This window comes from Panthera tigris, chromosome A1 (assembly GCF_018350195.1).
Source record: "Panthera tigris isolate Pti1 chromosome A1, P.tigris_Pti1_mat1.1, whole genome shotgun sequence".
In the NCBI taxonomy this organism is placed as follows: domain Eukaryota; kingdom Metazoa; phylum Chordata; class Mammalia; order Carnivora; family Felidae; genus Panthera; species Panthera tigris.
The window spans coordinates 102,166,695-102,193,456 of NC_056660.1; the positions used below are offsets into that span (position 1 = coordinate 102,166,695).

The following is a 26,762-nucleotide window of genomic DNA, read 5'->3' on the forward strand; positions in this document are numbered from 1 at the left end:
ATAACTACACCATACCCGCACCCCTGAATATTATGATTCGGCTTCCTAGTGCTTTTCAAAAAACATGATTTTAATACTCTTCCTCCATGAAAACAGTAATTCTCTAAACAACAAGTCAGACTGCACTCCATTATATCAGGAGGCTCTACTCGCTGGAAAAAAAACTGTCTCCAGGTACTAAAGGAAAAATGTGTCCAAAAGAGTCACAAAAAGCAAAATATTTACTTATTTAACATGGAGCATTAGTTTATGATTTTTCCCAAGTAACACTGGAACACGTACTCTACGTATGTATTCAACTGACTTCCTATTCAGAATTCAATAGTTTTTTTTCATTCAGACCCTCATCCCCTAGTACCAACAATATAAAATGAAAATACTTGAGCCTGTTAAATTCACCAAGCCCAAAGTTAACCCAGGAGAAAAGTAATTACCATTTAAATAGCAACATGAAGTTCTTTGAAGGAACAGCCTTTTGATGTTAGCATCTCTAATGGTAAAAGCCAAAAAAAAAATCTCAGATCTTAAACATCGTTCATTGTCTTCCAACCCAGAGAAAACAAACGTGGCTCCCAAAAGTTCTTTCATCAGAAAGAAGTAGGAACCCAAGTTGTTTATCATGGGCTTGTGGTAACATGGTGACAAGGTCCAACTAAATTTCAGTGACACTAAGAAGAATGGCAAAGTACAACGAACTGGCTTCTCACACGACAGAAAAAAATATGAGCGACTGGGCACATGCAATTAATAGATTCCTGGTGCCCCCGTCCAATGATGGGGACCCGACTGCTGCACCCGGATGTCACGACATCCCCCTCTGTGCTCACCGGCAGGCAGCACGGTACCTTCGTCCTTACACACCCTTTCCAGTGGATTCAGCACCAAGTTGGAAAAGCCTGTCCTTATTAAACTCAATCTCTTAATTCACAGGAGGGATGGGGATCTTGGGCCTATGAGCGATGGAAAACCTCTTACAAATGACTAGAGACACGGGCCAGTACGACGTGGTATGTTACACACAGCTGCTACTCTTCATGATGGCGCAAGTGATGAACCAGTTGGTAGATTGAACAGGCCATACGTTATCCAGCCAGTGCAAAACATTTCTATTCATCCACAAACCCCAAGACACGATCTTACACTTTTAATCTCCTTCCTACTGGCTCACACAATGCTAGGCACTTAACAGAATCCAATCGATGCTATCCCAACGCTCCTGTCTTTTCACTTTTGCTCCTTGACCTGTTTTTCCCAGAAAGCTCCGTTCGAGAATCTCCACAAGACCGAAATCATGACAACAGAGCGAAACACAAACCAGGTTTTAAAATTTTAAAAAGTCCATGGGGCGCCTGGGTGGCTCAGTCGGTTGAGCACCCCACTTCAGCTCAGGTCATGATCTCACGGTTCGTGAGTTCAGGCCCCCAGTCAGCCTCTGTGCTGACAGCTCAGAGCCTGGAGCCTGCTTCCGATTCTGTGTCTCCCTCTCTCTCTGCCCCTCCCCTGCTCACACTCTGTCAACCTCTCTCTCAAAAAATAAATAAACATTTAAAAATTTTTTTTTAATTTTAAAGTCTGCGTACAGGGTAGAGAGTAAGACCTTCAAGTACAGTAAGACCTTCCCCCCCCCCCCATTGGTTTTGGCTTTTAATTACCCAGGACATCCCTACATGTTATAATAAACAGCTGACCATGTGTCATATTCTAATGATCAAATGCTTATCTCTGCCCAGACTTTCTATTTCAACCTGTAGTTTATTATCATTTAACTAGAGAAAACTAAGCAATTATAACTGTCCACCAAAATGACATAATTGACAGCTTTTGGTTATATACAATTTTCCTAAATCTGAAAGGCTTTTGTTTTACGTGGCTCCTTTGCTCCGAGGCAAACCAAGTACATTTTGAGAAAATTTACCCGTGACCAGAATTTGGTAAAAAGCAGTTATTTCCTGGAATTGGGCCCATGTCCCCCAAACCTGCATGATCATAAACCCAACCACCCCTCTGGAGATTCTGGGGAGGGGCCAGGGAATCTGCATTTGAGGAGGCATTCCAGGTAAGTTGTACCAACTGGCAAAACCACGCACGCCTTTCTGAGTCAGCTCTGGGCTCACGCAGCTCACACGTGAGCCCAGTGGTTCAAAAACTGGGGCGCGTTAAGGATCACAGAAGAAACCTTTCACAAAATCCTGGGACCCATCCTACTTTAAATCCAGACCACTGAGAGCAGGCCCCCGGCGTCAGCATCTCCTCACTTACCAGGGTGATTCCAATAGACAGCTATGTTTGTAAACGAATTATCTCTTCCAGGGCTTCTCGACCCTCACTGCTGGTCAGAGTAACCTCAAGAGTTACAAAGACGCTACCAAACAAAAAAACAAGCCTAGCTTCCATCTTAAACCAACTGAATTGGACTATATGGATGTGAGGCCTCGAGCCATGGCATTTGTTTTCTAGGTTCCTAAGATGATTTTTTTTTTTAATTTTTTTTTTAAAGTTTATTCATTTCTCAGAGGCAGAGAGACAGAGCATGAGCGGGAGAGGGGCAGAGAGAGAGAGGGAGACACAGAATCTGAAACAGGCTCCAGACTCGGAGCTGTCAGCACAGAGCCCAATGCGGGGCTCGAACTCACGGACTGCAAGATCATGACCTCAGCCGAAGTCGGACGCTTAACCGACTGAGCCACCCAGGTGCCCCCAGGTTCGTAAGATGATCTTAGTGTGCAGTCTGCGTTGAAGAGAACGAGCCTAGTAGATTCCAAGGTTAGTACCAAGTATTTAAACAACTTAATAAGCTTTTATCGAAAAACGCTTTCTCTGCCTGGCACATGACTGTGTTTGTCCAATAGAATAAAATTACAAGACAAAACAGTCTCTCCTCTGAAGACTACTGCAACTCAGCTGGTCAGAGGAATAATCTACCTAGATGAAAGAACAAGAGAATAGCACAAAGTATCAGCAAGGGTAAAGTTTACAGAACTCTGAAAACCCACACGTGGAAAGGAAAACAAAAATGTTCGTGGTAAGTTTCCAGTTCATGTCAGCTAGATGCACTTATCATTCAAAAGTGTGCAGATTCTCGATGAAAAATTACTGACATTGACTGGGGAGTCAGAGGTTGGACAGAAACAAAGTCTTTTGGAGCCTTCCCTCCTAACTGGTACTTTTATCTTTAAAGATTAAAAAAAATTCTGAAAGCCTTTCAATCCAAGTTCCTTTCACCAACCTTGGGGCTCGTATACAGTCAGCAGCAGTTTATATAATGTCAGCAACACCTATAATAACAAAAATACACCTTTCTCCTTGTTTAAAGGGAATTTGTATCTACTAATGTTTTCTACTTACTACGTCCATAACCCCATTTCACAGATGAGAAAACCAGGGCCTCAAGAGTCTGATGACTCACGTTCAAGTCTCCAGTAGGATGTGGACGACATCCTTTACTTAGAAATATCCTTGGGGCGCCTGGGTGGCTCAGTGGGTTCAGCATCCGACTTCAGTTCAGGTCATGATCTCACAGCTTTGTGAGTTCAAGCCCTGCACTGGGCTCTGCGCTGATAGCCTGGAGCCTGCTTCCGATCCTCTGTCTCCCTCTCTCTCTGCCCCTCCCCCCCCTCAAAAAAATAAATAAACATTAAAAAAAAAAACAAAAAGAAACATTCTTAATCTAGCTGTTATTTCAGAAAAATTCATCTCCTCTATCCATTTTTACCCTTTCCCATGTACTAGGCACTAGAGATAAGACTCTGTGCCCATCTGACACATGGAATGAGACAGGTAATGGCCGTGGTGTCTGGGTGGCCCAGTGGGCTAAGCGTCTGACCCTCGATTTTGGCTCAGGTCATGATTTCACGGTTCATGAGATCAAGCCCTGCACTGGGGCTCTGTGCTGACGGCATGGAGCCTGTTTGGGATTCTCTCCCTCTCCCTCTCTTCCTCTGCCCCTACTCTGTTCGTGCATTCTCTCTCTCTCTCTCTCTCAAAATAAATAAACATAACAAAAAAAAAAAGGACAGGTAATAGTCAAGGAAGCAACTATAGTTTTAGGTACTAAGTTCTTGAGAAAAATAAAATAGAAGAGTTTAGGAAGTGATCGGAGAAAAGCTAGTTTGAGGATGGGAGTCAAGGAACGTCTTTTTTGGGGAGGTAGCTGATGCAAGACTGCAAAGGTGTGAGAAAGCGGCTGTGTGGCAGCTACGGGCAGAAAGCAAAGCAAAGCAAAGCAAAGCCAAGCCCCACAGGCAGCAAGACGAGGCCACAGAGGACAGGCAGGGTCCTACTTATGCAACTCGGCTCATCTTGGAAGATATGTTTGAAGAGTGGTACTCAGTTTTGGAGAAGCTAGTGTATTCTCGACGTTCAATGACGTCAGTGGAGATGCCATCCAAGGCCTTTAGTCGATGCCAATGGAGACACGACCAGAACACCCGGTGGCAAGTGTAGACAAGAAACGCTCTATTAACCGAGGAAGGAGAGGTGAACGCAGCACATGTAAATGAAGCAGGTATTTCTTGTGGGAGGTTTTCTCTTCCTACCGGTTATCTTTTTGATCTTAAAATTCCATTGGACTCTTCAAGCTGCAGTTAACAAACATTAATGAAATGCCTTTTGCAGCAGCAATGACTTTTATCTGGACCACTATGAAGGGTGGAAACACAAAGCTACTGTTCTTTCATAATGCTGTGCAAATATGGGCCTTTCTTTGAAGTGTGTAATCAATGGTCATTTTACGATCTAAGATACCTGAAATATTCTGTGGCCTACCCTCTTGGCAAAATAAATCATTTAAAAAAAAAAGAAACACAAAAAACCACCAGCATAGTGTTTAAAGTAGATTGGTTTGTTTAAGAACTGCCTTAGATACCAGAAGACATGTACAAAAATGTTCACGGGGACAATGTTTGAAATAGCAAAGAACTGGCCACAATCCAAAAGTCCACAGGCACAAGAATGGATAAATAATAATGGTATATTCAAACAACCTGACACAGCAGTGAAAATGAACCAGAGCTTAATGTTGGGCGAAATGTTGAGCGAAAGAGAATTACTGTGTATGATTCCATTTATATGAAGTTCAAAAACATGCAGAACAAACAATGTGTTTACCTAGGAATCTACAGGGATGCAGTACAACATGGGGGATAAAAGCCCCACGAGATTCAGGTCGGTGGCTTCTCAGAGAGTTAGGTAAGAAGCAGAGTGGGGTAAAGGCAGGGGCACCCCAGGGGTTCTCAAAGGTCCCGAAACTGAGAGTTTTCTATTTCTTCACCAAAGTGGTGGGAAATACACATTTGTTTTCATGTCGTTCTTTATACCGTACGCAAGTTTGAAATCGCATTTTACACACATATTTGTTTCGCGTTCTGCATATATTTAATATTTGGCAAAGCCAGTGTTCAGAACTGCCTTGGAGGAGGAACTCAGCTCTTCACCCAAATGCTGCTCTGGCTTATTTCACATGTGTATACAAATGCCTTTTTAGAAACAGAAGCTGAACGCTCTTTCTTCCATGTAGCCAATATGTTGCTGGGCGCAGCCCGAAGAAAAGAGAAGCACCTAAAAAATGCCGGGAAAACTGCCCATGAAATCCATGTTCCCTGAAAAGCTGAGGGGAAATGGAGCTCCCGCTCTCCTCTTGCACCCGACCTGGGGTCCACGAGCTCCTGACCTAAGAGACACAACAGTCCACGAGGCACACGAGGCAACATTTGCTTACGAGGGTGCATTGTGCAGGAAACCAAGGACTGATGTTCTCAAGGCTCCCAGGCAAGAACTTCCACAAAAGGGAAAAAGTAAAACTATTACACATCCGTGAAAATCAAAATTCATAGAAGAGTGGCAGGTAGCCAACCCAACTACTCCAGGTCTGCTTGGCCTGCTGACTGTCGGCAAATACAAGCAAATCACTTCTTCTGCAACTAATTCTCAACAGGGCTCCTAAAAGCCAGACTCCATGATGCAACTTTAATAAGACAGAACAGCTTATTATGATCAATAAAGCAAAGGCTTCCAGGAGTTGCAGAGCCGAAAGCTGGCTCAAACGGGTCTTCGGTGGACACAGGGCATGAATGCCATCCTTCCCCGGCCCTGCGGAAGGCCCTGGGCCAGCACACGCTCAGATACCGGGAATCAGCTACGTCCTCACTCCCCTCCACGGATGGACCCAAAGGCGTTCTCATCCTGCTGGATTTTATTAGCCCCAATATATGGTAATTAATTTACTGCAGGCTCTTTATTCATAAATGGAATCAAATAAAGCCTTACATGGCTTTTGGCAGCTAACCCCTCACTAAATTAAGGTGACTCGAAGTTTGCTCAAATGCTGCACATAAGTCAGCCCCTCCAGCTTGTAAAGTTCAATTAGAGAGTTCTTAGCCTATTGTGTGCCTCAAAGCTTCAAAGAAGGCATTATTCATGCATTTGCCATTGCCAAAAAAGAGGAAAGCTGGCAAAGGAGCAATTCCTAGAGTGTTGATCTAGGCACTACTCAGAAATCTTAAAACTTCAGCTCTCAGTACCCAAACACCTCCACTTTGGGGCAAAATCTCTGTGAAGTGTAAACGACTAAAATTAATCTGATTGACTGTGGAAATCTACATAATAATGAAAGTTCTGACCGAGAACACAGCCACCTGCTCCGGTTTCTTTTTCTATATTCCTCTTATAAGTGGCCGCTGGCAGGTTCCTGTAAATGTGGCCTGAACACGCTGGGGGCTTAACCGGAGGCCAGAAAGGACGTCCGGGAACCGCCATCCCCCCCACGATGGGCTGCCATCTTGGTGCTCACGACCCGATCTCGAACTGGGGGGCAAGGCCGGCGTTACGACCTGACGCAGGCAGGTGTGCATCCGACCGGCATGTTCGTTAGGTGCCATGTGGTTCTCTTCTGTCTGCGGCCTGCGTCAGGCAGGGCTTTGCCCAGGGGCGCGGGCTCTTTCGCTCTGACACTCCCCTTCCCGGCAGCCAAGGGACTGGATGCTGTGGTTCTGCGGTTGCCCTCAGGGGTGAAAAGGGGCCAGTGTGATTTTCTCAAGAGCGCACCATTAAGTCAGAAAAGTCCGGATCTGTCTGCAAAAGAAGAATCTGGGGCTGCCGGTTCTGCAAACAGCCACCCGGGCTGTTCCTACTGCCGGGCAGGAGCCTAAGAGAAAGGAGCAGGAAAACAATTCCACTGTGAGCCACTGCCAGGGAGGCCACGGCTCCAAATCTCCTCGAAGCTGAAAACAAATGAGCGGCTTTGCCTGCATCAAGCCGGCCATCAGAAAGAGGCTTTTTTTTTTTTTTTTCACTCCGGCATTACAAACTGCTCCTCAAAGATAACACTTTTAAGGACATAAAAACGTTTCCTTCGGCTTACCGCCTGTCACCTATCGACTCGACTGGCAGAACAGCACGAAACCCACACCAGCTCCCTCGGAGCGCCAACACGGGGAGAGGGAAGGAGAGCAGGTGGCTTTTAAAGTCACACCCAACCTGACCACCTTTCTCTTCACCATTCATTCACTCATTTATTTATTCATCCAGAGGACACTGATTGTGGGGCGGAGGGCGGGGGGGTTGGTTTGCCCATGTGCTTGGCACTGGGGACACGTGCGTGAACCAGACGGGCAAATATGGGCGCCTCATCAGATACCAACGTGATATTTACAATCATCTTTTACAGCTGTTCTACTTAAGAAGGAAGTGTCCCAGATGACGCTAAAGTAGATGGACTAAATGAAAAAAAGCCCCTTTCCAGGCTGAGAAGGAAAACCTGAAGACACAATTACATGTGCTTGGGATAAATGAGCAGAGTGCTTCCAGATACACCCTGCCCCCCAGGGCCTGGGGCCACCAGAGAAGCCCAAGGAAGGGAACTGGGTTCTAACAAGGTGTCTTCAATGCACCTGTCCATTGCAGAAGGAAGAGCTGTTACACCTGTCTCAACTTCAGTGTCTTGGAGGTGCAGGTGTTGAAGGGCTAGTCAAAACCCAAACGAATGTGACTTTTGCTAGGAACACTGAAAGGAATCCGTGACAGGGCAGTTTGGTGAACAACTTGTGTTGCTAAATAGAGATAAAAAGAACAGAGCTCAAGCCCAAAATAATGACCTGGCCAGGACCCATGAGGGCAGCAGGTAGGGATGGGATTAGGAGAGTCTGTTTTAAAAGCCACTAAATTTCTTCTGTTTAGCTGACCAATAGCCAAGCAACGACAACAAGAAGAAAGTTTGTTTCATTTATATGCCTCTGTTTTAAGCTCCCAAATTTATAGACCATCTGAAAACGAAGTATAGCTAAAACCACGTGAGGGAGAGGGTGGCAAGTAAGCCATGGCAAAGATACACTAAATGACTTGATGTCCCTATAGAGGTGAAGGGATCATGATGATGGCATGTTCCTCATCAACGAAAACGATCTCAATTTCAGATCATGAAATAAATGGTAGCTACCAAGAAAACTCAATAAAGGAACTTTAGACTCTTAAGAGTTTTCTCATCTGTATAATGTGGAAAATACTCAAGTTACTTAAAAAAAAAAAAAGTAAGATTAAGTTTTTACAGAATGGAGAGTAAAACCTTCACCCGTGTTTTATCCTGAAATTGGCACCCAAAAAAGTTGATGACCAGGGAATTAAAGAAGGCTTTTCTGGGGAAACTGATCAAAGCAAGAGAAAAGCCATATGGAAACCCCCAGCTGGGAGATCCCCTAGAGAGATAATCCACTCACATCTTCCTATACCATCAAAATGCCCTCCCACATACATGGGACTTCAAACCAGCTTCTGAAAGCATATTGTCCACACGCAGACAGTCAAGGATCATGGGGCATTTGAGGAAAGTCTCCAACAGGAAAGACCGAGGACAAAGCAAACACACAAAGGAACTTAGAAACAAGGCTGAGAAAAGGAGGAAAGGAAGGAAGGGAGGGAGGAAACAAGAGAGGGAGGAAGGGAGGAGAAAGAGGGAAGGGAGGAGAAAGAGGGAAGGGAGGAGAAAGAGGGAAGGGAGGAGAAAGAGGGAAGGGAGGAGAAAGAGGGAAAGGGGGAGAGAAAGGAAAGGAAGGCAGGAGGAAGGGGAGAAGGAAGGAAAGAAGGAAGGTTCATCCTCAGGGAAATGAGACACAGTATTCATTAAACTACAGCAGGAGGCTTTAAATCCCCCGACAACAACAAAAAGGAGCTTTCAGAAATGAAAAATTTAAGAGATTTTTTTTTCAATGAAAACATTTAAAGATAATGAATGAGAAAAGCCCCCAAATCACAAAATACATTAAAAACCATATGCCAGAGATCTGAACAAGGAAAGAAAAGGTCAGAAAAGTAGACAGATATAAGAGGTTGTTCAATGTGTAACTAAAAGCAGCTCCAGAAAGAGAGAATATGGAAACAGAAATTACACCCCCTCCAAAGAAAGACATCTATAAAATCTCTAACGCCTGAGTTCCCAGTGAGAGAGCTGAGCTCAACACAAGACATAAAAAAGACTCTTGCCAAAGGATGTCACTGAAAGATATCAGAATGCTGAGGACAAAGAAGAGAGGAAGGCCTGGCAGATCCGGGGGGACAAACAGCCATCACACTCAAGACTTCAAATCAGGATGGCATTGAACTTCTCAGGGACAACACTGGGGAGAGCTCAGAGCATGGAGTAATGCCTTCAAGTCAGACAGAAAATGATTCTCCCCCCATTCTTCATCTAGCCACTTCATCAGTCAACTATGAGGGTTGAAGGAAAACACGTGCAAACATCTGACATTTGAAAAATTTTACTTCCCATGAATGCTTTCTTAGAAAACTAATGGAAAAGATGGGCTTCACCAAAACGAAAGACAGACACACGAGCGAAACATACACAGATCCAGGCAGTAGGGCGTCCAACACAAGAATGGAATCTTCAGGGTGGAGGAGAGAGAGCTCAGTTTTTAAAACCATTTCACGAGGTCTCTGCATAATCCCTAAACTACTGGTCCCGATGGGAGCAGATCCAAAGACTCTGGAGAGACTACTCCAAAAGATAAAAGGCACAGAATGCTGGAGGTATTTTACCAACTTCGAAGCAATTTCTAGTTCTGGCAGGACAGTTCCTGGTGAATTAGTGATGGGTACATAGAACACTAAGCAAATAAAAAAACAAGACGATTAACTCCAGAGAGCCAGTTGGGTGAGAAAAGAAAATAACCGTAACACACAGTGCGTGAATAATATGTCCACAGGTACAGTCACGTCAACACTGAATGCTGACCTGAGAAAAAAATCACCTACGGTAGGCAGTCTCCAAGATGGTCCCAAATAATCCCTGCTTCTTGGAGTTGATACCCTTATGTGATACCCTCCCTTCCTGGAGTCTGGGCTGGACTTACTGACTTCTAAGGAACAGAGTAAGTGGCAAAAGTAACAGGCTGTTCTCTCAGACATGACATTACGCAAAGGCTCTCGAGTCTATCTTGGACTTGTTGTCTCTTGCTGGCAAAGCAATGTACGAAGTCATGCTCAGCCCGATGGGGAGGCTCCTGTGATTCCCGCCCACAGGAACCGCAAGATAATCAATGTTTGCGACTCGGAGGCACTCGGTTTTGGAATCATTTGTTACGCAGCAAGGGATAATACAACTAACTATTTGGGAGAACAGGAGGCAGGAAAATCTGAATGGGGAGAGGGGAGTATGAGCTAACTCCCCAGCTTCCACATGAAGTTAAGATAAAATGCCTAAGACTAAAAACTTACATCAAGAAACAGCCACAGAAACAGGTGTTTTCAAACTGTAAAGAAAACACAAGCTAACAGAGTTTAAAGCAGTTTATTGCCTCTGGCGAGCAGGAGCAGGTGAAGGCAAAAGTGGAGGTTTTCTGTTGTTGTTACAGAACTAGAAGAACTCTGGCTTTTTCTATCATCAACACATATAAGCCGAAGAAAAGTTAAAAAGAAAATCATACTACCTTCATGTGTTCACGCTCAGGCAGCCTATAAATTCTCTATTTTGCAGCCGTCTTTTGGACACTTTAAGGATTTTTTTTTAAGATTTTATCTTTAAAGTAATCTCTACACCCAATGTGGGGCTCGAACTCACAACCCTGAGATCAAGACTGCACGCTCTACCGACTGAGCCGACCAGGCGCCCCTGGACACTTTAAGGACTGTTTTTGTTTTTTTAAACATTTATTTATTTTATTTTGAGACAGGGACAGAGAGAGAGAGAGAGAGACAGACAGACAGACAGACAGACAGAATGTCAAGCAGGCTCCAACAATGTCAGTGTAGAGCAGGCCCTTCCAATGCAACTGATGATGCGACCTTTCGGGAGTCTTTTCAGATAATGTCTTCCGTGTGCTCGTTCCTCCTTGGAATGTACCAGGGCATAAAATACATGTCGGCCTCCTCACCCCAGACTCCACTCTACCTGCCCAACTGCTAACAGTTCAAGAACGGTTTCAGTAAATAAAGAGTTCTAGAAGTAGATCCACTGTGGGACACTTGAGGCATGGCCACCTGCTGTTTGACGGGATTTGGCATGAACCCAGAGGGTGACTTAAGGGTCATGGCCATCGAGGTGGGCTGGTCGCTAAGAATTCTCTTCAGAATCCTGTGAGTCTGAAACGATTCGAGCAAGAACACTCTACGGGCGTCACATTCCCTCGTTCTGCACACCTCTGGTACCTTCTTTCTAAACCCTCCCATTTTGCAGAGGAGGAAAGCGAGGCCCAGAGCCGAGGAAACGCACCTGGCTTTCACAGTGGGCAAGGGATAACGTCTCCCAAAGCAGAGGAAGCAACAGACACGCTCTAACAGAACCTCATTCGGTCATCGTACATGCATGTATTTTTACAACAAATGGGATGGGAGGAAGCGGGACTTACCAACGCTAGCTGAACAGCTGCATGGTTTTCCATTTTCCTTTCAACTAGTCTCCGTTTTCTCTTAAGGCCAGCACGCTGTAGTAACCACAGCGTCACAGCAATCACATCATTTTGTTTTAATTTGGTTTTTCTCATGGTTGAGCCACACATCTTCGGAGTACCAAGAACTCTGGAGGATTCTGCCACGGTACTTTTTTTTTAAAAAAAAAAAAAAAAAACACAAGATCTGCTAAATGCAGGGAGCCCGGGTGGCTCAATCAGTTAAGGATCCGACTCGATTTGGGCTCAGGCCATGATCTCAGCGTTCTGGAGTTCGAGCCCCACAACTGTCTCTGCGCTGACAGCAGGGAGCCTGCTTGGGATTCTCTCTCCCTGTCTCTCTCTGCCCCTCCCCTGCTTGTGCACAGGCGCCCAAACTCTCTCTCTCTCAAAAACATAAATAAAACATTTTTTTTTCTTTAATCTGCTACAGGGATAGATTTAGAACACTGCAGCCAAAAAGATAAAGGAGAACGTTTAACAAAACAATTCCATGCGCTTCTCGCTGTGTGAGCTCATGCCCTTCCAGGATCTTAAGAAACACAGCATTTTGTATGAAATATAAAATGCTTCCCTTGCTCCCTTCTCATGGGGGGGGGCTGTGAAGGTGCATTGGGTCTCACGTGCTTTTTTTTTAGGCAAGTATTGTCACTCAAGTTCCTTTTCCCAAATCAAGTAACCAAAAATTAAGAAGTTCATGTGCACAGAAGACAGGCTTTGGCTGCCTTCAAGCAATTTCACTGTTTTGATGTTGGCTTCTGATCAAGCATCTTACGCTTACCGACTGGCCTGGTCCTCCCACCGCCCCTTTGTCACTTGGCATTAATTATCAGAAGGAAATAAACGGGGCCATGACACCAAACACTGAACTATACAAGTTGAAGCTGCCAGAATTTACGGACAGAATCACACAAATTGAGACTCCCTGACGATCCCCTTCCTGCGCAAACACGTTTTTCTACTTTCCAAAGTACGCAACAGTTTACACTGTGTAAATACACTGTGTAAATACACTGTGTAAATACACTGTGGGGGCGCCTGGGTGGCTCAGTCAGTTAAGCATCCGACTTTGGCTCAGGTCATGATCTCACGGTCCGTGGGTTCGAGCCCCACGTCGGGCTCTGTGCTGACAGCTCGGAGCCTGGAGCCTGCTTCAGATTCTGTGTCTCCCTCTCTCTCTGACCCTCCCCCGTTCATGCTCTGTCTCTATCTGTCTCAAAAATAAATAAACGTTAAAAAAAAAAAAAAAATACACGACAGCGAAGGGTGCACAGTCCAGGCATGGTATCTGCATCTCCCGTGAGTAAAGTGGAGCGTCAAAGCCTGGGTCTAGAAGAATCAAATGGTGGCGGGGGGGCGGGGATAACTTCCCATCGAGCCAGAACTCAGACCCCAGGGGATTTGGGTTAGCTGCCAGGCCTGGATTATTCTCCAGAAGAGGACCCCAGGGTGGTCCAGCCCGCCCTCTAATGAAACCTTGAGGTAAGCCTTTGTGGCTCACGAGACCCTTCCCAAGCCGTCACCGAAGCTACTGCAACTCTGTGGTATTAGATTCTCCTTCAGACCCTGTCTCGATTTCCACTCAAGTCATAAATTCCCCACAGGTTATTTTCCTCCCTTCGAGAAAATGCAGACGGCGATGTTAACCACAGTCACACTCAACATGTCATGCCTGGTTGAAATTCCATACTTGGAAATGTGCTACTGCAAGGAATTTCAAGCTCAGGAGGACTGGTGGGGCGGACGATATCTATTTCAAGCCGATATTTAATTCAGAAGTCAGATATAAAGGGAGACGTCCTAGAGGCAGTATACTTTGGATTCTCTAGTAACTGACTGAGGATTTTGTGGTTAATGCTCTCCGCCTGAATCACTCAAGACTTAACGCGTAGTCAATATAAGCCTAAGTCCCTCACCGCATTCTGCCTCTGTGCAAGCTGACCCTCCGTTCCCCTAATCCTACTGGGGTCATCTGTCCCAGTAGAACCTGCCACTTTTTTAGAACTCCCTGGGAACAGGATACCGCTTTTGTGGTCCCCTTTCCCAAACAGAGGCATCATGGAAGAGACAGGCTCAATATAAAAAAGGCTGTCATCAGGGCGCCGGGGTGGCTCGGTCTGTTGAGCATTCGACTTCAGCTCAGGTCATGATCTCGCGGTTCGTGAGTTCAAGCCCCGCGTATGGCTCTGTGCTGACGGCTTGGAGCGCAGAACCTGCTTTGGATTCTGTGTCTCCCTCTGTCTCTGCCCCTCCCCTGCTCATGCTCTGTCTCTCTCTCTCAAAAGTCAACATTAAAAAAAATTTTTAATAAAAAAAAAAAAAAAAAAAAGAAGACGACCATCATCGTTCCAGTCTATGGCCTCCTCACTTGCCCGCCCTTGGGTATTCAAAGACCCATGGAGCTCAAAACACCTCTCGTTGCTCGCTTCCTGCCGCCAGCTCGGTTCCAGGCTCGGAGTGCGAAACCAAGGCTTCCAACCCCAACGATGGTTCTTCTGCGCTTCCAGTATTCACCCCTGCCCCTGGTACGTTTGTTTGGGTAAGAAACAATAAGTGGACGCTCGAGGTGCTAGAAGAATCACCTCTCTGTGAGTCCCGCCTGGGACCGGCTGGCTCTTCAAATCTGCAAAAGCTGCGAGGTATTCTGGAGAAGCCGAGGAAGGTGGTGGAGAGCAGGCTTTGTGGTGTTACTCAAGCAAAATAAGACACATGAAATGTTCTCAGTCAGCTCTTGCGACTCGACCTACTTCAAAAGTTGTCTGTCAACGTGGCTATCGGGAAGACATATACATGACAACATACAAACTGTGCAGATGTACAAGTGACTCCCCGAGGAGCTGGCAGGACACAGGCTGCCCGCCGAGCCAGAGAATGCGTGCCACTGCCTCTGATGTACGCGAAGTGGTTGGCCATTTTTCCTCTTGTTATGAAACGTGTAGTCAAAAAACAACATTTTGGGTATTTCTGCAAAAATATTTGGTGAATATTAAATTAAAAAAAAAAACAACAACAACACATCTCACTCTATACGCCGAATTAAGTTCCCACATTTCAGTCAAAACCTCCAACTGACAAGCAAATGTTTATTTGCCTCTTAGCATATTTTTAAAGTAATTGGTTGCATTCATACATTCATACGCGCACGCACACAGATTTAAACACGAGGAAAGGCTGATCACATCAGGTACAAACAAGACATCCAGTCCAGGAAGGACACAGAGCCATGAGACTCAGATCGCCTGTGCCTCAGTTTCCCGGCAAGAGTAAAAGAGCTCATGAGGGGAGAAAATGCTGGTTAATTAGACGGTGTTGGCAGAGCACAGTGAAGTTCTCCAGGCAAAAGCATTCAGTTGTTCTGACTGAACGTGGCCAAATGTGCCACGCGTCACGTAAAGGAAAGGGCCGCGTTTCTAACACCCAGGGAGCGAAAACACCGCGCAAGTGTTTCAGATACGTATTTGAGTCAGAAGGCTTCACTTGAAATGAATGCCACATACACGGGTGTGGCGTATTTATACCTGTTCCACTTACTACGCAGTTACAAGCGATTATCAAATGGGCAGCATGGGTCTTGCCTAACGCACATCACCTTTTATCAGACCTGTCTTGGGTCTTCTTACTGTTATATCGGACTTTGCTAGAGACTCTGCAGTTGTGCCCACGAGCCTAATTCTGCAAGCTTCTTGGGTGAGAACGGCTTTCCGCAACTTCGGACAGGCCTTCCCCTGGATTGTAGTCTACTCTCCTTTGGCCAGAAAAATATCAGCCAATCTTATCTGAGCACAGAAGGGGTGAAGAAGGGTACAGGTGAGAACACGTTAGTAGATATTACTTTTGTTAAGTTTGTTTGTTTGTTTGTTTTTGAGAGACAGGGAGAGAGCAGGTGAGAGCCAGAGACAGCGGGAGAGAGGGGATCCCGAACAGGCTCCCCACTGTCAGCACAGAGCCCGGCACGGGGCTCAAACTCATGAACTAAGAGATCATGACCTGGGCCAAGATCAAGAGCCGGACGCTCAACCGACTGAGCCACCCAGGCCCCCCTAGTAGATATTACTTTTAAAATCTACCTGGACAGTTCCACTCACTGCAGCTATACATGGAAGCAGCCAAAGGAAGAGGCTAAAAGAAAAAGAAAATACGGGCGCCTTGGTGGCTCAGTCGGTTAAGCATCCGACTTTGGCTCAGGTCATGATCTCATGGTCCGTGGGTTCGAGCCCCGCGTCGGGCTCTGTGCTGACAGCTCGGAGCCTGGAGCCTGTTTTGGATTCTATGTCTCCCTCTTCCTCTGACCCTCCCCTGTTCATGCTCTCTCTCTCTCTCTGTCTCAAAAATAAATAAATGTTAAAAATTAAATAAAGGAAAAAGAAAATAAATGTTGGAAGCAGGGGGGCGGGGGGGGGGGCAAGGGGAGGCTGGGGTGTGCTAGGGCAGAACCTGCACAAAGCCTGAGTATGTCAAGTGACAAATTACAGATTATCAACAAATCACAAGGTGCAAAGGATTTCCGTAAAGGTTCTGTCCTTCGCCCATCCTTCTTCTGAAGGAGCAGAACCCAAGACTATGCATTTGACTTACAACCTCATCCCTGTTGTCATGACAACGTGTCAGTGAGCCCAAAGTCAGGAAGGTTAGATGAGAAGGGCATTCGCAACCAGGGCCAGATACACAGGTACAACATTTTGGGAAAGCAGTTACGCACAAGTATTTAGTAACGCCTATTAAAACTGTTCGCGTCCTTTGACTCGGCGATTGTTTCCGAAACGCTGACCCTACGATAGTAACCGCGAAGTCATAAAACGATACAAATACTTCACACACAAACATACACCATGCAGGGTGATACTTATCTCAGAGGCTGAAGGCAATGTAAATATCCATCCTTAGAGGAACTTGCATTAAATTTTGTGTGTCCGTGCCATAAAATGTTTTATATCAACGGAAAGAACGTCTTAGAAAGCGGTTTCATAACATCAGAAATGCTTATGGTTTAATGTTAAGATTAAAAGAGAAAGCAATATTCAAAAGCGTATTTACCAAATGATCTCAAATACATTTTTTTTTTTTTTAACGCATATTTAAAAAGCTAAGGAGGGGCGCCTGGATGGCTCAGTCAGTTGAGCCTTTGACTCTTGATTTCAGCTCAGGTCATGATCTCCTGGCTCCTGAGTTGCAGCGTCACGGGCTCTGCGCTGACAGTCTGGAGCCTGCTTAGGATTCTCTCTCCCTCTCTCTCTGCCCCTCCCCCACTTTTGCGCACAAACACGCACGCTCTCTCTCTCTCTCTCTCTCTCTCTCTCAGAATAAATGGATAAACTTTTAAAAAGTAAAATAAAATAAACAGCTAAGGGGTAAACCAACAAATTAAAGTGGTTGCCTGAATAGTGAGATTAAAGGTGAGTTGGTTTTCCTTCTACCTTTTGGGTGTTTCCCCTCTGCAGGGGTCCTAAAATGACCAGGTATTCCTTTTATCACCAGAAAATTAAAACCCTACTGAGGGTATGAATGACTGAGGGGAAAAAGCAAACCGAATTATTTTGTTGCCCCTTTTTTTGGAGATGGGTCTAGGAAGAGCAAGATGGGAAGGTGAATTATAATACAATGTAATCACATTTTATAATGGCTTCCTCCCCGCCCTCCCCCCAAAAAAAAATCAGTGACAAAGTAGATTTGCAGAGCTCTATTTTCCAGATTGTCTAGGCCAAACTTAATTTAAAAGTAACATATTCTTGACTAGAAAGCTACACCACCCAGGTATCAAGACCATACCACTTTGTTCCGTGAATTTATTCAACATTCAACAAATATGTATGGCACACTTACTCTGTGCCAGGCGCTGGGGATCCAACAGTGAACAAAACAGATGGGATCTGTGGACTAAAGAAGCTTCCAGCTTAGTGGGGCAGAAAGGGATGGTTTGTATACATCAACCCAGCTGAAGCTGATTCAGTGACTCCTGCCAAAATCAGACGCTACCCTTATAAAGAATTTCCTATCATTCTGTGCTTAAAAATAAAGACGCCAGTTACTACATCACATCTTACGCCCTCTTTCCAAAGAGTGCCGTGTGAAATACATGGGCACTTTTGTGCAGTGGAAATCCCGAACACCTAGGCAGGAGTAGCTGGGAAGAGTAAGGGGACTCCAGGGCACCTGGGTGGTTCAATTAGTTAAGTGTCCAACTTCGGCTCAGGTCATGATCTCGTGGTTCATAAGCTCGAGCCCCGCGCCGGGCTCTGTGCTGACAGCTTAGAGTCTGGAGCCTGCTTCGGATTCTGTGTCTCCCTCTCTCTCTGTCTCTCTGTCTCTCTCTCTCTCCCTCCCTCTCAAAAATAAACATTAAAAAAAAAAGAGAGCAAGGGGTCTCCAAGTCTTGCTGCCTTGCACAGAGAAATCCCTTTCTAAGTCTCCTTCATAAACATACAGATAATAACAGTGTACTTTGCATTCTGTTCTAAGGATTAAAGGAAATTATTATCTAGGAGGCATGTCTAACACAATGCCTGGTACAAACACTCAACAAATCAATCCTTTCTCTCATCCATAAAATACACATTAAAGCAACGAAGAGTCAAAGACAAAGATGCCAATGAAATGGGGGCTGGGGTAAGCGGGAGTGACTGCTGGTGGGATAGAGGGATTCCTTGAGGTAATGAAATTGTTTGAAAATGAACTGTGGTGATGGTTGCGGGACTCCTTAATACATTCAAAAAAAAAAAAAAACCCGCTGAATTATCCACTTCAAATGGATGGATTGTATGCTGTGTGAATTAGATCTCAATAAAGTTGCTATAAACACTGTATGTAAAAAGTTAATGAAATACTTGCCATCAACATTCCCAGGGGGGCCAAAAACGATTCTCTGCAACCAATGAGAGTATCTTCATTTTTGTGATTAGAAAACAAACAGGCCTTCAGGGGCGCCTGGTGGCTCAGTCGGTTAAGCATCCGACTCTTGATTTCGGCTCAGGTCATGATCTCATGGTCTTGAGATCCGGAGGGAGCTTGCTTAAGATTCTCTCTCTCCCCCTCCCTCTGCCCCTCCCCCATGCACTCCCTCTCTCTCAAAAAAAAAAACATAAAAAAGAAAAAGAAAATATGTCTTCAGTTCAAAGTCACTATAATATTAAGGCTCAAGATTTTCTTACCAACTTCTTTATAGGGAAAAGCAAAGCAAAGGAGGACAACACTATACACGCGAATCTTAGAACACAGCTTCTTAAATCTTTTGCTATTATACTCAAGTCCTAAGGGAAGTTCAATTTTACAGGTCTTACATTCTGTATTCACATCTAAAAGTTTCGCTACCGTATCAACCAACCAAAGGTTCACAAAAGGCCTTTACACGGGGAGTTTAAAGCTGACTACTTCATTACTTAACACGTAATGTCAACACCCAAATATACACACAAGTGACACAAAAAGAACAAATGTTTGGTCTAAAAACATGAAGCTGAATCCTAACAGCAGCTTATTTTTCACGCCGACAAGCGGTGATGTGACTGTGGTATTGCTTTCCAGCAAAACGAGCCATCACTCATCCTAGCAGATGGTTGCCCCATTACCTCATCAGGAAAGCATAAAACAGGTAGGTCCAGAGGAAAGGAAAACCCAGGAAGACGGCCCAGGCAAGCCCTCCCTGGGTCCCTTCCTTATACTCCCCTTCATTCATAAATCTTTACAGAGTGCACACTGCAAGCACCTGGCCCCCATGTTTAATTTCTGATTTTTTGGTGAAACTGGTAACGCGAGTTTCTGTGCTGTTAAAAAAAACCAAGTAACTTTGATGTGCATCATCACCGTTTCTAATCTACATCCTTAGACCAAGCTCGTTTTCATTAGAAAAGAAGCTTCTCGCCACTGAACCCAGAACGATCAGATACCCAGGATGGTGTGCGGTCCAGCAAACATACGGAGAGGGTTTGCCGTCGGGGTTGCCTTTCGCATGTGAAAACGTGTGGGACTTGTGCACTCTGGAGGCCCAGCCTGGAGCTGCTCGCCACCAAGGGTGACGAACGTCCGCTTTTCATTGGCAACCGCCACGGCAAGCGTGCCCAGCAGGGCGAGGATACAATGTTGGCCAATACACAGAGCGGCACTGACTAGGAGTTCCTCCGGCCCTCCAACCCTCTGTTGAGTTCACGTTGAACAGCAAGGCCGGACGCTTTTTTTCCACTGGCTCAGTGATTGATTAGCCGGCTGGGCCCCCCTGCGAAACCCACAGACCAGAGGCTGCTTTAGCTCCACTTAGCACATCACTGATAGGAGAAGGGCGTCCGTGAGCCATCTTCACATTCCCCGTGGCTGCATAGCTCTTAATCCTCCCTGGCGTGGCAGGTAACGAAATGAGAAGCGAAAGCGGGCATCTGACTCGCCTTGTGAGTCAAAGCTGAATTTATGAAATCACTGGGAAATACCTCAATAAGTAATAACATTTCACTTGGAGAAAAAAAAGGTTAACGCACCAACCCCGTGCTCCAATATCGAAAACACAAAGCGAGCTGGGATTCGTATTTAATCTCTTCTCCAATCAAAATTGAAAAAGGAAGTCCCAGGTCCAGGAACAAGTTTGGGCAGTCAATACCGCAGAATAGGAGCAACAACACTGTACGTCAGATCTGTCGTCAATTTATACGGGATCAAGTTAAGGACTTAACTTGAAACCCCTCTGCTTCCCATGTAAACGCTATCCTCTTTGTGACTTTGGAGATGCGGGAGAAGCAGAAGAACTGAAGAATTGAAGACAATCACTGGCTTCCCCAACTGGTCACCTTTAAAACATTCACTCATGGGGCGCCTGGGTGGCTCAGTCGGTTAAGCGGCCGACTTCAGCTCAGGTCATGATCTCACGGTCAGTGAGTTCGAGCCCCACGTCGGGCTCTGTGCTGACAGCTCAGAGCCTGGAGCCCGTTTCAGATTCTGTGTCTCCCTCTCTCTCTGACCCTCCCCTGCTCATGCTCTGTCTCTCTCAGTCTCAAAAATAAATAAACGTTAAAAAAAAAAAAATTTAAAACATTCATTCTTGGGGCGCCTGGGTGGCTCAGGCGGTAAGTGTCCGACTTCAGTTCAGGTCATGATCTCATGGTTCGTGAGTTCAAGCCCCGCGTGGCGCTCTGTGCTGATAGCTCACAGCCTGGAGCCTGCTTCAGATTCTGTGTCTCCCTCTCTCTCTGCTCCTCCCCCACTCACACTCTGTCTCTCTCTCAAAAATAAATAAACATCAAAAAAAAAAAAAATTTAAAACATTAATTCCCAAGACTGCTGTTCTTGGAAAACACACAGAACTTCAGATGGAGAAACTCAAAGAACGATTCTTCCTTTTACACCAGATGCTACTAAGTCTTCTCTAAAAAAAACACACTTACTCACTTTAATAAGCTGCCAGTTGCATTTTCACTGTCCCCTCTGAAAGCTCCCAGTGATGCTGGGAGTCCAGTCTTTTATTTGCTGCTTTATTATTAACTTTTCTTTAATACTCTGGGTCTCTGAACTCTTTCAAAAATGATTCAGCAGAAACCACACAGAAACGAAGGCACCATTTCTGACTCAGTGAAGAACCACGTAGGAAGGTCCACACCACCATATTAATAAATCAGGAAGAGTGGTACCAATTGGAGGTTCATTACACCCCAAAACCTCTGTGAAGTCCAGGTTCATGATCAAACGCCGGACCCCCTTTGTCATTAGCACAGGGATGAAATGGTGATGTGCACCAGCCACACTACAGCATCTGGACAGACATTATCTACCCTGCAAGGTAAACAGGGCGAGGGTGCCTGTCCACTTCATCCCTGAGAAAATGAGGCAATAACACAGTGACTTCCTTAAAGGGAAAAGGTCAAGCAGCTTGCAAAGGGTGAGGACATCCCCTCTCTCCCCGAGACAGTGGTTCTCCATCTTGTTTGCACATTAGAATCCCTTGGGGAGTACTGGAAAAAAATAATCAGACAAAAAAACCCACCAAGGCCAGGTCAGCAAACCAGAGCAAAGTGCCATCCCAGACCAAGCCTAGAAGTGGTGCCCGGGCGTGTTTGAATAGCTCTCCGGGTGGTTCAAAGGCACAGGGTTGAGAACCCCAGGCCTCTACCTCTAGATGCTTTAAAGGCCACAGTAAATGACAGTTGTAACAAGGAAACACAGCTGTGTAGCTGAACCGAGTACGTTCTCAGAGAGGGCAAAAAAAAAAAAAAAAAAAAACAGGGAGGGAGAAAAAGTCCAATAAGAAATACGATTTAATAAAATTCCAAAGGAAAATGCGTTCATAAGAGCTAAAGAGCCAAGCTCAACAGGTAGGTATTTACACTCCACATTTTTTCTGGTTTTATGTCCCCCACGCCCATCCCCACCCCCCAGAAGAGCAAATTTCCCAACAAATAACTATACACAGGCATGTGCGTCCCAAATGTCAGGAGTGAAACGCTAAGGAAATTCTTTCCAACATCTGAGAGTAATTTTGTACAATACCTCATTGCTCCTATGTGCTCACCTTAAAGAAGCAAGAGCAGAGTAAAATAACTAAACATCCAAATGCAGTAATAGTTTTTCTCTCCTATTAAGCACGCTCTGAAACCCACTAATTATTTCCAGAGGGAACTTCTCTCATAACATGGTACTCCGGAGGACAATTTGGTTCTCAGGCAACCAGGACTCCATGTACTGGCAGTAACACTAAGGGGAAAGTCTGTGACTCAAAGAACCCTCCAGAAATGAGAGATTCCCAGCACAAGAAATAATTAATATTTAGTGGGGATTTCATAGTTCAGTCTTGCTGTTCCCCACTACCTTCCCAAAAACTAGAAAAAAATCGTAAGAACACTCAATGTTCCCCCAAAGACTGCAGATACGAGCTCTTAACACTTCTAGGATCTTCAATATAGATGTGCGCGTGCACACACACACACACACACACACACACACACACACACGCATACACACACCTATGAATGCACCTAACAAATTAGGTTTGTTAAAAACACCACCAGGTACACAATAACCTCAAAATGAAACTACAAGGGAAGAAATTTTTTTCAGCTCAATCTACAGGACATGAGTCCCAGGCAACTGACAGTTTCCTGCCTGTTTCCTAAGTGCTCAGTTTGCCTTCTGTTAATGAAACCCCCATTCTGGAAAACTAATCTGGCTTCCTTTCCCCTCTCCTTCTTCCCAAACCCATTCTCTTTTAACTCTGCCCAATAACCGGCTCCAAATGTGTTTGTTCTGTTTCTCTCTTTGTTTTTCCCCAAAGGGAAAAATTAATGGTCGAGTGGGTTTAATTTTTAAATTGGTCCAAGAGGTTTAAAGAGGCTGTACTGAGAAGGATTAAAAAAAAAAAAGCAAATGGAACTCTCTTGAAAATGGTTACACATTAAACTCGTATCTTACCATCCAGGCTAAGGAGGGATTTTTTTTGTTTGTTTTGTTTTTTAAATAAGGAGAGTTCTTAAATTCTGTTGGAGGTCTGAAGTTTAGTTTATTCAGCAAGAATAACTCTGTTCACTGCTCCAGCTCCTTCTTGTCACCACCATCAACATCCACACATTCCAAACCCTGGGAAATGTGAGGGAGTAACAAGAAGGCTGGGGCTGCAGAAGGTTCCATTCCCGTGTCCAAAAAGCACCTAAAGCTGCCAGCGTGCCCCATGGGGACGGAAGACAACCTTGGGGACGGATGGGTCACAGCACACAGAAGCAGGTGCACAGACGCAGGAGACGGATTTCTCAGAGAACAGAGCACAACTGGGGAGGCTGTACCTGCATCACCACCCAATAAAACTAATAAAAAATAATAATCGTAATAATGAAACACCACAAAGCTCTTTGACCGTTTGCCCAGAGTTACTACAGGTTTTGAATACAATTGGCTTTTTTCTCAGTAACCTCATCTCTTATTAGACACTAAGGTGCAAGTCAAAACCAAGCAGACTTCCAAGCCACGGGAAAAATAACCCGAGACTTATAGGCATGCCAGAAAGTTTGTGGCTAATTTTACAACATGCACCGCCCAGTTAGGTCACACTGCAGGAAGTCGGTCCTGTCGCACACAGGAATAAATAAAATAATGACAAGCAATAAACCAAAGGGCGCTAAGTCGTAGCTGAGAAATAAATGGGAGGTGGCACCTCACCCAAATGAGCGAGTGATTCAAGTCCAAGAAAAATCTTTCTTTCAAGTTTATGGAAATTAACCCTTAGCCTTCCCAAATCTTTTTCTGTTCCTGAATCCTCAGTACCCGGACTCATAATTAACTACATCAGATTCCTGTGTCGATTCCTTCTCTGTACTTTTCTCACCAAGATACCAGTCGGACGCCCTTAGCCACCACTTTTCTAGGGAAACCCCGAGAAGACAGAGGGTGTGCAATGCAAAGAGAGGCAAGAGGAGAAGAGTTGCTCCCCACACAGAAGCCCTTGCCCAGAGAGGGTGTTTCAACAGGTAAGCAAGAGAGGAAAATTTTCATTCCAGCTCCTCCTAATCTGGTTGCAGGGGGCCAAGGCTTCCCCGTTAAAAGTACAAAGAGGATGGGGCCCCAAAACACCAAGCGTTTCTAAAGCTAAAAGTAAATTTTAACTAGCACTTTCGGGTGAAAGAAAGAGAGAGAGCCCTTCGTATCTGCTGCTTTCATTCACCTTCTCTGGTTCCTTCTTAAATAATTATTTTTCCTGACTGATGCTGTCTACGAAATTTTGTACCCGATTGCAAAATACATCTTTCACGGCCTCGAAGATTTTTCTACAATTTTTGCTTTTCTTCCTTGAAACGGTGCGCGCTCCTTTCCGCCTTCTGACAATTACACTCACACCTGTCACCAGATACTCATTCTTCGTTGTCGTTCTCTGCTTTCGTTCCCTCGTGCGGTCCTATTCTCAATTCTTTTCTCTCAACTACTTCCTTCCCAGCAATGATCTCCAATTTTCCCCCTTCCCATCCAGGCAGTCTCCTTGGCATATAGGTTTCCTTTCTCCCCCGGGAGTTTGAGCCCTCAATTTTTTCCCCCTTGATACAGAGGGCCCTGAACCGTGACTCTGGGTCTCAGACCTTTCTGGTTACCCTCGTCTTTGCCCTTAGTCCTGTCCCATCTGTCCGTGGTACTGACACCTACCATCTCCCGTCTCCTTGACCAATCTAGCTTTGAGGCAAAGAAAAGGTTTCCCCTGTGTTCTTCACTTTCCTTTGTTCACCCGGGGCACATACCTTCCTTACCTTTTCTATTCTCATTCCCCAATGGAGCAACGCGGCTCTCTCCTTGGTATTTAGTTTTTAATGACCTGTTGGCCTCTACTATCAATGACACTGGCCATCTAAAACACACTGTACCTGATGATCGTGTGCTAGGAGATGTGGCCAACCAGAGTCTGGGTCCACGGTAGGTATGGTATACGCCACAGTTATGTTTCTAACAGCAATGACAGACTAATCCTAATCCATTTCTCTTGTGACTGTTGGATTTTACTTGCCAGATGGCCTGCTGAGCTTAGGGGCAGGGAAGGTGCTATGTCCTCCGTCAAAGAAGAGAAATGACTGGTTCAACTCGGGCTGAAGCCTCTGACCTTGGGTTCGTTAGCCCCGAGCACCAAGCAGCCACAGCCGTGTCATGGCCATGGCCGCTGGCTAAACGCAAGAACCCCAATCAGCAGGTCAATTTAAACCTCAACAACCCAAGAACAACCACATCAAGACCGAGAGATCGGCTGGCACACCGAGAAGAAAGTGAACTTGAGATCAGTCCGTCTTCCCCATGCCCATGATCCCCCCCTCAGGGGAAAGGGTAACCCTCACCCCTGCTTCCCTGTCTTTCCGTACTGGCACTCGAAACGCAGGCCACTTTCAGGGCCACCTCATCCATCCTGAACGTCAAAGCCGCCGTGAACAGGAAAGAGAAACACGGTTCTGATGTCAACAAAAATCCCCAGACAGTATCAAAACCACTTTTCTCTCCTCTCCGATTACCACCAAACCAAGTCCCCTTACCGGTGGCCATAACGCAATACATCAGGGGGAAAATAGATAAAAGTAAAGTGTATTTACCTTCTTCTGTTTCATGCCACACGATCCCTTCCAAATTCACACTGGTCCCAGGTTCACAGGGCCCCAGACACTCTGGCTCTGTCACTACTCCAACTTCACATGTATTGACACCCACGGAACGAGTCCGAACCAAAAGCTGTTCAACCGGTGCTGCAATATTGGATGAAGATGGGGAAAAGTAGGAGGGCAGAATCTGAGGCGTGAGGCTGCTGGAAATCGGCGGTGGTGGTGCTGGCACTGTAAACAGGGGGTCAACCTGAAAGACAGACAGGCTTACTGCAGGGTGCTGCATTCTCCGAGCTCCTTATAATGCAATCTGTTTATATCACTTCTAGAACACATCACCATTCCAAATTCCATTTGCAAGCAGAACAGGCTTCAGGTGTTTTCGGGGGGCCACCACGTAAAGGAGAAGAGAAATGAGCGTTTGAGGTTTTTCACGCCCGACAGGGCCAACCCTGGGGATCCTGCTTCCGGAATAGACAGGCAGGACTCCCAATGTCCTAAATTCACCGATGGAGAACCGTCAGCCTCAGTCGATGTGCGTGAACTCCGCTCCGCAAAATTAGGACTCTTGCCCCCTTGTAATGAAATCTTACGTTCAAAACTACGGTATTTTCCAAAGGAGAAGCTCCAATAAACGCCACAGAGGCATCACTGGGCACTTCAGCGTGGGAGATGGGCTAAAATTGTCTCCAAAGTACTTTATAAACCGTAATGAATTAAATCACTACGAAAATACATTAACTGACTCTGCTGAATATGTAAAATACATAAACTTGATTATACACACTCAAACACATAAACTGGATATTATTAGCATGTATTAAGCATCGACTCCTAATTAAGTGTTCTACTGCAAAGTTTA

General features: G+C 45.4%; 1 protein-coding gene across 4 annotated transcripts in view; it reads right to left on the reverse strand.

Moving 5' to 3' along the window:
* The window catches only part of ZNF608 (zinc finger protein 608), a 117,764-nt gene that overhangs the window by 37,029 nt on the left and 53,973 nt on the right, over positions 1-26,762 (reverse strand). For all 4 annotated transcript variants that reach the window (XM_042982918.1, XM_042982900.1, XM_042982907.1 and 1 more), the window contains one exon: positions 25,895-26,150. In XM_042982918.1, the coding sequence (XP_042838852.1) occupies positions 25,895-26,150 (256 nt within the window). The remainder of the gene's footprint in view (positions 1-25,894; positions 26,151-26,762) is intronic.